The 11,515-nt window shown below is 63.7% G+C and overlaps 2 protein-coding genes across 3 annotated transcripts; both read left to right on the top strand.

Annotated features, from left to right (window-relative positions):
* Positions 1-3,368: 3,368 nt before the first annotated feature.
* LOC125349658 (membrane frizzled-related protein) lies at positions 3,369-7,986 on the top strand. Its single transcript, XM_048343998.1, has 13 exons — positions 3,369-3,781; positions 3,870-3,972; positions 4,072-4,185; positions 4,272-4,427; positions 4,534-4,747; positions 4,959-5,089; positions 5,211-5,336; positions 5,553-5,629; positions 6,249-6,397; positions 6,716-6,846; positions 6,958-7,086; positions 7,520-7,647; positions 7,750-7,986. Exons 1-13 carry the CDS (start codon positions 3,728-3,730, stop codon positions 7,972-7,974), a joined length of 1,737 nt encoding a protein of 578 aa, XP_048199955.1. The 5' UTR covers positions 3,369-3,727; the 3' UTR covers positions 7,975-7,986.
* Positions 7,987-8,765: 779 nt separating this feature from the next.
* C1qtnf5 (C1q and TNF related 5) lies at positions 8,766-10,399 on the top strand. Of its 2 annotated transcripts, XM_048343997.1 has the most exons (3): positions 8,766-8,840; positions 8,919-9,175; positions 9,514-10,399. In XM_048343997.1, exons 2-3 carry the CDS (start codon positions 8,962-8,964, stop codon positions 10,029-10,031), a joined length of 732 nt encoding a protein of 243 aa, XP_048199954.1. In that variant the 5' UTR covers positions 8,766-8,840; positions 8,919-8,961; the 3' UTR covers positions 10,032-10,399. The 2 variants fall into 2 exon arrangements, with proteins under 2 accessions (XP_048199954.1, XP_048199953.1); XM_048343996.1 differs by having other exon boundaries at positions 8,772-9,175.
* The last annotated feature ends 1,116 nt before the right edge of the window (positions 10,400-11,515 follow it).

The following is an 11,515-nucleotide window of genomic DNA, read 5'->3' as shown; positions in this document are numbered from 1 at the left end:
GAATCTTGATTTGGGGGGGGGGGGAGATTGAGCCTACAAAGGGCCCCCAGCATAGCAAAGGCCATATTTATCGCTTCAGCCTGCAAGTGCAAAGTTGTGGCGAAAGTTGCCTACTCGTTCTGAAATAGTATACCTATCAGGCATTATTTGATTCTCAGACTTTTTTACACTTGTTTTTAGACTTGATTAGAGGGTGAAAGGGCGTGTCCCATTTCTAAAGACCTCTGCATATTCGGGTATATTCTAGTAAGGACAATCACACCTGAGAAAGTTGACCCCACGGGTCCGAATTTCTCTTGGCGTGGGGATCTTTGTATAATTAGTGGTCACTCTGAACTGGTTTGGGTATCTGGTTCTTGGCTGGCCTGACTTGGATGCGCCTTGGTTCTTGGAGTGGAGTGGGCATGGTGGGGGCCTGGTTCTGGATAAAAGGCTCAGCTTCCAATAAGACTTAAGAACAAGTGTCTGTGATAAAGGTTTAGTTCCCTAAGGGGTTTTTCTGGTGACTTGGGTTGGGGTCTGGGGGTATTTCATTTTTGTGGTGCTGGAGATTGAACTCCGTGCCTATGCATTCTGGGTAAGTACTCTACCATTGACTGACACCCCTGTCTACTAAAGACCTTGTTTCAAGACTCCAGACCTCACCCCTAAACGCTCACTGAGACACTCCTTTCAATTGGCAACACCGCCTCGCTTGCCGTTGCTGCTGCCGATGTTAGAAATGAGAAACCGAGGTCTCCAGCTAAGCTAGCGTGAAAAGGCAAATCTCTCCGGTCCTCGCTAGGCCAGAAGCCTACGTGCCGTCTGTCATTCAAGGCCTGGATGGGTCAATAGTGAGGGCCTGTCTCTGGACACTGCCCGAGAGTGGAGAAGGATGGGAAGTGGTGACACAGCCCCTGTGGTTCTTCCCGAGGGGCTCACACTCCCCCGCCCACGTTAGGAGGGACCCGAACCAGGAAATGATTCTTGTTATGGGGTTTTGAAAATTGTGACTGTAAAGGTAACATACAGAGGGGTTACGGTTACATAAGTCGGGTAATGAGTACATTTCAGGCTATGATTTTAAAAGCCAATGATTTCCCACATGCTGAAGGTGAACAAAACTGCTTCAAAATGGAATAAGCTTAGAGCCGAGTGGGTGATGTGCCCCAAATAACCAGTTCTAATGCCTCCGATTAGGTTTGCACTGGCAGTAGAAGCCCCCGGACATTGTCTCCCTGGGGAGCACGGTAACCAGCAGGGACTCAACACAGGCCCTGCACTCTTGCACCCAGCTCTCCCTTCAGCTCTTAACCTGTGGTGCCTTCTCACTCCCTTGGTAACGGGGGGGGGGGGGGGGGGGCGGGCAGCCCAGACCCCTGAACAGAAGCAGATTTGTCCTCAGGGTTCTTTGTCATCAAGCTTTGTCTCCTAGCAACTTGGATTGCTTCCCTCATCTGTGCTGGCATTCCTGCAGGCCTGGGGGGGGGGGGGGAGGTGCTCCCGCCCTGCAGTTTCTCTTGTATAACCTTGAACTAGAACCTCCCCCTCCAGGGGCCGCGGTGCCTCATCCACAAATTGGATAGGTCTAGCAAGTCCTGAAGGCTTTGGCTCAGTTGTTTGCATTCGAAGTCATTCTTCCTCCAAATATATGTTCAAGATGAGACTTCTACTTCCATGGTTCCCTTGTTCTCATTTAAAGAACTGATGTGTGAGTGATCAGTGCTCTTCTAATTTGTATTCCATTCTCTAAAGCTGCTGCGCTACAACCATCGCTGTGACCTTGTCTGTCCTGCACTCACGCTGTCAGTGAGGATGCTGAGCTGGGGGCCGCTTGGCCCGGCAGGGGTAAGGGCTGGACGGAGCCATCTGAGCCCTCTGCTTCTGACTGCATCACCACCAGCTTTGTGCAACACGCGCTACAGAACCCAGCTGAACAGCAGTGTAACACTCACACACCCAACAAACCCACAGAGGCTACCTGCGCCGTCGTGGGTCAGTCCCAGCTGGACACCTCGGGATGGATGTCCTGGTGCTTCAAGCCTCCCTGAGCACAAGCAGCCAGCGCCTGGGCAGGAAGCCAAAGGCAGCAGGGAGCAACCAGGAATCCTAGGCCAAGAGGACTTCTCTGAGCCTCGGCTTGCTCATCTGTAATGGGAACATAACTACCGACTCAGAATTAACCAAATCAGAGGCCAGTTAAAAAGCAGTAGGGCACACCGCAGATACCCAGCAGGTGTCCACGTGGCTGCTATTGGGGTTTGGGGGTTTTGCAACTCAGGACCTCCTGAATCTCAGCACACAAAATCCCCAGGGAAAGGCAGGAGCCCTAGGAGGAAGCAGCCCTGGCCGTGAGGGGGATGGAGAGGGGTTGGGGGGTGGGGTGCCTCTCCCGGGCGCAGAAGAGCCACCGTGGGATTGCAAGCCCCTCTCCCTGTGGGGTTCGTCCTGTGCTCCCCTCTACCACTCTGGCCCCTCTGCTCTCCCCCCTACCCCCCTCTTGTGGGTGAAAGTATTTGCCATAGAATAAAACACACTGGATTTGCTTTAGGTCCAGCTCCCGCCGCATCTTTTCAGCCACGTGACCCAGAATCTTTCGAAGACTGGCTCTGGAAGGAGAGAAACGCGCGATGCCGAGATACTTCGGACCCTCTTTGCGGCTTGATGCTGAGCTTCAGCGGGACTGACACAAAACTGATCTGCGAGGCCACGGGGCCAGACTGGGATTTTCCTGGAGTACTGACCCTGTGGAGAATGGACGAGAGAGGCTCATGCCTGTAAGACCAGCTCCACAACACTCAGATCTAAAGGAATGAAGCCCAGGCAGAACAGTCCACGAGACTCCATAGCCAAAATAATCGGCAAAAAGCAGGACCGGAGGCATGGTTCAAGCGGTAGTACGCCAGCCAAGCAAGCAAGCTGAATGAGCATAGACCCTGAGTTCAAACTCTAGTATTGGCCACAAAAAAGGAAAAAGACTTGAAGCGATCTGGGCATTACAGGCTTACGGCAGACCCCATGACAGCAAAGAGCACCCACAGGAACAGGAGAGCTACCCGACCCTGCCACCCCACCTTCTCCCCTGCAGGCTCGGGAGCCTGGGGGTGGGGAGCTCACACTCTGCCCTCCCTGCAGTGGCTTCTTTTCTTATCCTGGCCACACAGGTGGCATAACAAGGGTCCCCCCAAAAACCCAGGCTGGGTTTGTCCACAGCCCTTAGGAAGTCGAGGCCTTGAAGCAGCCAGCCCTGCCTACCACTGCTTTTCTCTCTCCGTCTCCCAGAGCATCCGAAGCCGCCTCATGCTGTCTCCCGGCACCCTGGGAACTTGCTCGGCACCTTGGGGTGAGGAGTCAGGGGCTGGCTGGTGAGCTCCCTTAGTCCTGGACCTCGGCATACCTGGCTTCCGCACGCGTGTGCCCAGTCACGGCCTGTACCTTTAAGAACTTCCACCCTTCGCGGGGTCTTGACCTCAGCATCCTCAGCTGAGTTGGATTAAGGGACCATTTCATGCCTTTGCACATTCCTCCACACTTCCATCCCCTCCCCGGGGGGCTGAGCAGCCAGTGGCCCCAACCAGTCTGCCAAACGCTGCTCAAGGATTGGTCTAGCCTGGCAGTGCTTTCCTCTTAGGAAGTAGAAGGCTTCCCCTTTGAGAGGGGGGCTTGTGGCCAGGGAGTGAGCCCTCGGGGGTCCCAGGGAGGGGCTGCTGTCAGGGAGAGTCCAGAGAGCCATGCAGGTCTTTGGGCCATGAAGAGCCACTCAGATGCCATCCTCTACACGGAGGTCACAGAACTGAGCAAGGTAAGGGCCACGGGTAACGGCGCTCCCAAGACCCTCTGCTCACGCTGGACACGTCTGGCCTCGGCCCTCAAGCCCCTCTCCCTTCCAGAATGAATTCTGCAACCCTGCCTTTGAACCAGAAGCCGGGCCACCTTGCCTCGCTCCAGCCTTCCAGCAGGACGATAGGCCCAGCACCCAAGTTCCCTGGCGTGGTAACCGTCTCTCCTGGGGACAGGGCCGGGGGCTGGGGACAGAAGAGGGACGTCCAAGAGAAGTGGCTCTCAACCCTCACCCCGCCCGCCCGCCTGCAGACCGGTGTCCCCGAGGGCCGAGACCCGACTGTCACTTCTCCTGGCTCTGCATCCTCCTGCTCAGCAGCCTGCTGCTCCTGCTGCTCGGGCTGCTGGTGGCTGTCATCCTAGCTCGTAAGTACCCAGGGCTGCTGGGGAGAAGGTCCCCCCCACCTCGAGATCCAGCCTCTCCAGATGCCATCTTCAATCCCTGTACCCAGAGTTGCAGGCTGCGCCTCTACCGAGGACTACCGGGAGTCCACTACCCACCCTGGGCCTCCCCACCGTCGACACCGTCTCCACCACCACCACCGCCGCCACCCCTTCCCCAGCGACAGGGCGGCAGGCGGCGGACACAAGCCCTGCGCACCATGCCAGTGAGTACTGAAAAGGCCCAAGAAGGCAGCAGGAAAGCCAGGCTGGGGAGAGGGGGAAAGGACCTCCCTCCTTTCCACGTCTAAGTTCTAACCTCCAACTCTGCAGCCTGCGGAGGCCTCCTTCCCGGCCCGAGCGGCTTCTTCAGCAGTCCCAACTACCCGGACCCTTACCCACCCAATGCCCACTGCGTGTGGCAGATCCAAGTGGCCAAAGACCACGCCACCCAGCTCAAGATAGAGGCCCTCGGCATAGAGGGCGTGGCCTCCTGTCTCTTTGATCGCTTGGAAATCTTCACAGAGCCTGAAGGGCCCCTCCTCAGGTGGGACTCCCTTCCCCCACCCCCAAGAAATTCTACCCTTTCTACAGGCTAGAACTGGGAAGATACAGGAAAAAGCCTAGGCTGGAAGGGAATGGAGAGACAGGACCCCTGGGACCTGGCTCTGTCACCGCCTTGCTGTGTAGCCTGGAGGAAACTCCCTTGGTTGGCCCTGAACTCAGAGCCCCATCACCTTCCACCTGGACTGTTTCAGGGTGTGTGGGAGAGTGCCCCCCCCAACCTTCAACACCAATGCCAGCCGCCTCCGCGTGACCTTCGTCTCCGACAGCAGTGTGGAAGGATCCGGCTTCCAGGCCTGGTACCAGGCTGTGGCCCCCGGACATGGTGAGTGACCTCCCATGGTGTCCCCAGCTGCCCGTCCCCCCCCCCCCCCGCCGCCCACAGCTCCAGCCACTCCCAGATGTGCTGGAAGGGGAGGGGCTGGACTCCAGATGTTCCGCCGCAGGGAGCTGTGCCCAGGATGAGTTCCATTGCGACCAGCTCATCTGCCTGCTACCAGACTCGGTATGCGATGGTTTTGCCAACTGTGCTGACGGCAGCGATGAGACGAACTGCAGTGCCAAGATCTCGGGTAGGAGCCCCGCCGGGCCCAGGCGGGCGCCATCTTAGGCCCCCGAGCCCGGTCGGGCCGGGATCCCAGTGTCCCCGGTGCTACTCCTTGCCTGGCCGTTCTTCCTGCCAGAACGCGCTGCGCGCTCACGGGCATGGCCTAAATGTGTCCCCTGCAGTCCCAGGCCTCGCGAGGCCCGGATTCCCGCCATTCATGAGCCCTTCTGCTCGTCCACAGGGTGTGGGGGGAACCTGACCGGGCTCCAAGGCACTTTCTCTACCCCCAGCTCTCCGCAGGAGCACCCTCCCCAACGGGTAAGCGCAGGGCACCTTGGGAACTGGTGTAGCAGGGCGATGCCGGAGCCGCCCAGGTTAGGACGACTGGGACTAGGATGGTGCACACGCTCTTGTGCTTGCTTGGGAGGTCAGAACAGGCCGGAAGGGACTGTTGTTATTAAGCACTAAGGCAAACCCACAGGTAAACTCATCCATCTCAGGAACCGGAGAAGTTACAAGGCGTGTGTGTGCGTGTGTGTGTGTGTGTGTGTGTGCGTGCGTGTGCGTGCTTGGGTTTGAAAATCTAGGTAGGCCTCATCCCTCATTAGGCTTTTTCCTTCACGGCTGGCCCTCCACCACTTGAGTCACGCCTCCAGTTCAGCCTTTATTTCTGGAGATGCGGTTTCACAGACTCTTCTGTCTGGACTGGCTTCACGCCATCATTCTCAAAAGGCCTCGGCTTCCCACACGGCTAGCGTTACCGGCGTGAGCCTCTGGCTCTAGCTTCAAAGGCCCCGTCTCAAGACCTAGCGGCGATTCCCATGAAGATGGGCTGCAGCCATTCCCCCCCACCCCCCCCCCAGCTTGGCCTGGGGGCAAAGGCGCCCCTTCTGGAGCTCAGTCCCCGTGAACGTCTCCATCTGTTCCCCCCACCCAGCTCTGCACCTGGCGTGTCTCGGTGCCAGTGGGACACGGCATAGAACTCCAGTTCCACAACTTCAGCCTAGAAGCGCAGGAGGAGTGCAAGCTGGATTACGTGGAGGTGTATGAAGGGCGCGACCCAGGACCACCCAGCCTCCTGGGCAGGTACAGAGCAGGGGAGGACCGTGGCCCACCCAAGCCTCCATCGGCCTGGGCCAGAATCCCTACACAGGGCTGGGGCTTCCTACCTCAAAGCCTCCCGCCATCTCCCTGCCTGGAGGCCCTTCCCACACTTAGGGGGGGGCCCCCCTCACCTCCCCCTGGCCAGCCTGGCGCCTCAAGCTTCATCTCCTTAACACTTACCTGCTGGTGTGTGTCCTCCTCCTGCCTATAGAGGGGCTACACCCCCCTCCTCACCGCCCCCCCCCCAGCACGGCCCGGCTCAGAGCCCGTCTGTGCCCAGGACCCCTCTGCTCCGCGCAGGTTCTGCGGGGCCGAGCCGCCCCCGCTCCTCATCTCCCCGCGCCGGGAGCTGGCTGTGCTCTTCAGGGCGGCTCAGGGCTCCAGCGGCCGGGGCTTCTCCGCCACCTACCGGGCCTTCAATGCCACCAAGCGTAGGTTCCTCTGGGAGAGTGGGCGTGGGCAGCGGCTGTGGGCATGGCCGGGGTGCCCGGTGGGCAGTGGACAGAGGTGGACAGAGGCACGGGGTACCACTGCGCCTACAGACCCCTGTGGGCCGAGCGAGCTCTGCCCGGATGGAGGCTGCGGAGCCCTGCGGCTCGCGTGTGACCTGTGGAGAGACTGCACCGGAGACAGGGCCACCAACTGCAGCAGCCCCCCGCTCCCGCCCCCGGGTGAGGAGCCCGCCCCCGGCAGGCGGGGGACCCCAGGGAACCCTGCAGCCTAGTTCCCAACACAGTCCCTGTCCGAGAGGGGCTGGCCCTCGACGGGTGGGGGCATGGGACTGTCACCTCAAGGGATAGGGCCACCTGGGGACAACGCTGGGGGCTTTGCCAGCGACCTGTCGCACAGCGTCTCTCTTCACTGCCCACTTCAAGATGTCGGGGAGGTGTTTGCACCCTAGGCCCTCCCTCGGAATGGCCCCCCTTTCCCCGAGGCAAAGAGGTGCCTGCCGGCGTGATGCCCAGGGTGGACACTAGCTCGGAGCTGGCTCTCCTGGATCGCAGTTCTCCACGTTGGCTCCTCCCGCCTCACGACCCCATCTGACCCCCGCCAGGCGAGGCCTGTCCTCGCAGTGACCCCCCCCACCCGCTCCCCGCCCCCCAGAGCTGGCCTGCGAGCCCGTCCAGGTGGAGATGTGCCTGGGCCTCAGCTACAACACCACGGCCTTCCCCAACATCTGGGTGGGCATGGCCACCCAGGAGGACGTGGCAGAGGTGCTCAGAGGCTACAAGGTGAGGGGCGGAGGCCCGGAGGGAGGTCCTGGGCTCCACGAAGTGGGGGGGAGGGAGCCTGGGGAGCGGACCCCCCTGAGGACAGCTCTCTTCCTCCCACAGAGCCTGACGAGTCTTCCTTGCTACCAGAACTTTCGGCGGCTCCTCTGCGGGCTGCTTGTCCCTCACTGCACACCGCTCGGCAGCATCCTTCCTCCGTGCCGCTCCGTCTGCCAGGAGGCGGAGCGCCAGTGCCAGTCCGGCCTGGCGCTCCTGGGCACCCCCTGGCCCTTCAACTGTAACAGGCTGCCAGCAGCAGCTGGCCTTGAAGCGTGTGCCCAGCCCTGACGCCAGCCCGGCCCCTTCCACCGCCGGCTTCCTCTACCTGCACGGGTGGGCGGGAGGAGGGCAGAGGGGCGGGCGTGGCGCGGGGTTCTGTCCATCCTCTGGGGGCCCCCCTCCCCCCCTTCCTTCATTGAGCGGCCCCAGGCACTGGCCCTGCCGTCGGACCATCTAGATGGCTCCCTCCCAAGCCTGTGACCTGGATTTCCTCTTCTCTGCATCCCGCTTTCCTTCTCGCCTGCTCTGCCGCCTTTGCCTTTCGGTCAACACAACTGTTTGGAGAGGCTGGTGTGGCAGGCCTGCTGCGTTCCCCCTCCCCAAGACCCTCACCCCCCAGCCCCCCCCCCTCCCCCCGCCCCCCCGCCCCCCCGCCCCCCCCCCCACCCGCAGCCTCCGCTGAAGAGCCGGACGCCTTCGCCCCGGCCTCTCGCCCTCCCTCCCTCCCGCTCCCGGGAGCAGGGGCGGGCCGGCCCCCCCACCCTCCTCTTCCCCCACACTTTGGCCTGACGCCGGGCGACACCACGAGTTATTTCCCTGCTATTTCCCGGCCCAGAGCCTCTTGGCCTGGGAACAACTGGTTTCCTCCCGGAGCCTGGGAGGGGCGGCGCGGAGCGGCCGGGAGCAAACCAGGACCCGGCACCGCACCGGGGAGGGCAGGGGCGCCAGGCCGGGCGCCGCGCGGGGGTGGGGGGGCGGCCAGAGGGTCCCGCGTAGCCGGGAGCGGCGGGGGGGGGGGGCGGAGGGGCAGAGGGGGGCGGGCGGGGGTAGGGCCTGTGGGAAGGCCTGGGCGCCAGCGGGGGCGGGGGGGGGGGGGGAGCCTCTCCCGGCCCTCTATCGTGCGCTCTCCCCGCGCGCCTGGCTGCCAGCTTCAGGTACAGGACGGTGGGGTGGGGCCCGGCGGGCGGGTCCTGGGGTTCGGGGCCCCGACTCCACTGCCGCCCGGCCCCCAGGTCGCCGGAGGACCCCAGCGTCCGGGCTCCGGGCACCCGCACCATGAGGCCGCTCCTCGCCCTGCTGCTCCTGGGCCTGGCGTCCGGCTCGCCCCCGCTGGACGACAACAAGATTCCCAGCCTGTGCCCGGGCCATCCCGGCCTCCCCGGCACCCCGGGCCACCACGGCAGCCAGGGCCTGCCGGGCCGCGACGGCCGCGACGGCCGCGACGGCGCGCCCGGAGCCGCGGGGGAGAGAGGCGAGGGCGGGCGGCCGGGTAAGAGGGCGGGCAGCGCGCGGGGTTCCCGCGGGGAGGCGCTGCGCGGGGGTCGGGGTGCCCTCCGCCCCAGGGCGCGGGGTTCCCGCGGGGAGGCGCCCTCCGCCCCAGGGCGCAGCGGGGCGGGAGGGTGACAGCCACGGGAGCCACACCTCTGCAGACCTGCCGGGAGCCCCGAGCTTGGGGCGGGGACGGCCGGGGGGGGGGGGGGGGTCCGGCGGGGGCAGCCGGCGGGGGTGGGGGTGGGGGTCGAGCCGGGCGGCCGGGGCGCCCTGGCAGCCGCCCTCCCGCGCCCCGCCGCGGGCTGGCCCGGCCTGCACACCTCCTCTTCCCCGCAGGACTTCCCGGGCCGCGGGGGGAGCCGGGGCCTCGAGGAGACGCCGGGCCCGCGGGGGCCCCCGGGCCGGCGGGCGAGTGCGCGGTGCCCCCGCGCTCCGCCTTCAGCGCCAAGCGCACCGAGAGCCGCGCGCCGCCGCCCGCCGACGCGCCGCTCCCCTTCGACCGCGTGCTGCTCAACGAGCAGGGCCACTACGACGCCGCCAGCGGCAAGTTCACCTGCCGGGTGCCCGGCGTCTACTACTTCGCCGTCCACGCCACCGTCTACCGGGCCAGCCTGCAGTTCGACCTGGTCAAGAACGGCGAGTCGGTCGCCTCCTTCTTCCAGTTTTTTGGGGGGTGGCCCAAGCCGGCCTCGCTGTCGGGCGGCGCCATGGTGAGGCTGGAGCCCGAGGACCAGGTGTGGGTGCAGGTGGGCGTGGGCGACTACGTGGGCATCTACGCCAGCGTCAAGACGGACAGCACCTTCTCCGGGTTCCTGGTCTACTCCGACTGGCACAGCTCCCCCGTCTTCGCGTAGCGCCCCCCCCCCCGGGGCCGCCCCGACACCAGGAGGGCTGGACCCCCTGGAGCACGGCGGGTGACTGGGGAAGGGGGGCGCCGGCGGGCAAGGACCAGGCGGAGGCCGTCCAGGGGTCAGGAAAGCAGCACGGGGCGGGGCGGGGGGGGGGCAGCCGCTGGATTTCTGCCCAAGACCAAAGCAGCCGCGCTGGAGCAGCCGATGCAGGGCCCCTGCCCCCCCCCACCCCTCATCGTCTCTGGCTTAGACCCCCAAAGTGGGGTGGCGTCTTCCTGCCTCTCTGAGCCCTCCTCCATCCCTCCTCCTCCTCCTCCCCCTCCTCCTCCTCCTCGCAGGGCCAGCCCTTTTCTCAGAGGTCACTCAATAAACTTAAAAACCTTGCTGGTGTGGGCCTTTCTGTAGTGGTGGGGGTACACAGACAGACAGACAGACAGACAGGAAGGAGGGTCCTCCGGCGGGGAGGGGGGGGGTGGAGGGGAGGGGCCCGGCATGGGGCTCCGGCCATGCAGAAAAAGGGGTGTCTCTTTCTAGAAGAGGCCACACCACAAATACCAGGCCCTGGGCCCGGTCCCCGGGTGGCGGGAGCGCCGGAGTCGTTCCCGGGGCCACCGCCAGGGGGCGCGCCAGCACCAACAGCTCAGCGGCGGCGGAAGCCCTCAAGTCCTTAAGGGATGATGTGGAGGAAGGTTATCCAGGGCTGCGAAAGGAATTCCAGACGGAGGGGGGCTGGGGGGAAGAGAAGGGGGTCTTCTGCTCCCGGCTCAGGAAGTTTATCTTCCCTGATAAAATGTTTATTCCTACGCTAAACAGACTGGAAGGAGCCTAACCTCCCCTTAGCTCAGGCCCCTCTGCAGGGCTGGGGGCGGGCTGGGGGAGGAGGGAAGAGCGGACCCTGCCTCAGACCTCCCAACTGAGGCGGAGGAGGCGGCTGCTCCCCCAGGTGCCCGACACAGCCTGGGTGGGCCAAGCCATTAAGTCTAAGGGCCCCCCCCTCACCTCCTGGGACCCACCCCCAACTTGCTGGTGTTGGAGGGGGCTCTCTGCAGCTTCTTCAGGACCCACTCGTGGGAGAGGGGTGCTGCTGGTCATGTGAGGGCGGCTACAATCTGGGGGGGCTGGGCCCCAGTGCACTGGAGACAGGCCACAGCCCAGTCTAGCCCATCGCTGCACCAGGCTCTCAGCCAAGAGACACAAAGACAACCACGGGCTCCTGCAGGGACCCCGCGTCCCCCCCCCCCTCCCGGGAAGCCCCGAAGACTGACTCCGTGAAGTTCACCGTTGGCTCCTTGAGGGCTGGACTCTGGCAAAAATGGAAGAGGTGGGGGAGGCATGTCCAGAGCCATGTGTGCCACCCAAAGAACAGACCAGAAAGTGTTAACACAAAGCCGGTCACGCCTGGCAGGACCCCACCCCCAGCTCGTGGCCTGGTCCCTCACATACAACAGGTCTGAAAGACCCTGCAGGGGCGTCTGCCGCGGCTCCGC

This window comes from Perognathus longimembris, chromosome 3, assembly GCF_023159225.1.
Source record: "Perognathus longimembris pacificus isolate PPM17 chromosome 3, ASM2315922v1, whole genome shotgun sequence".
NCBI classification, from domain to species: domain Eukaryota; kingdom Metazoa; phylum Chordata; class Mammalia; order Rodentia; family Heteromyidae; genus Perognathus; species Perognathus longimembris.
This window is presented reverse-complemented; position numbering and strand designations above follow the sequence as displayed.

Excerpts from the sequence above, each read along its gene's own strand:
- LOC125349658 (XM_048343998.1), top strand. The coding sequence starts at position 3,728 with ATGAAGAGCCACTCAGATGCCATCCTCTACACGGAGGTCACAGAACTG. Across the intron at positions 5,090-5,210 it reads GGCTGTGGCCCCCGGACATG|GGAGCTGTGCCCAGGATGAG; the intron begins GTGAGTGACCTC and ends GTTCCGCCGCAG. Across the intron at positions 6,398-6,715 it reads CCACCCAGCCTCCTGGGCAG|GTTCTGCGGGGCCGAGCCGC; the intron begins GTACAGAGCAGG and ends TGCTCCGCGCAG.
- C1qtnf5 (XM_048343997.1), top strand. The coding sequence starts at position 8,962 with ATGAGGCCGCTCCTCGCCCTGCTGCTCCTGGGCCTGGCGTCCGGCTCG. Across the intron at positions 9,176-9,513 it reads AGGCGAGGGCGGGCGGCCGG|GACTTCCCGGGCCGCGGGGG; the intron begins GTAAGAGGGCGG and ends TCTTCCCCGCAG.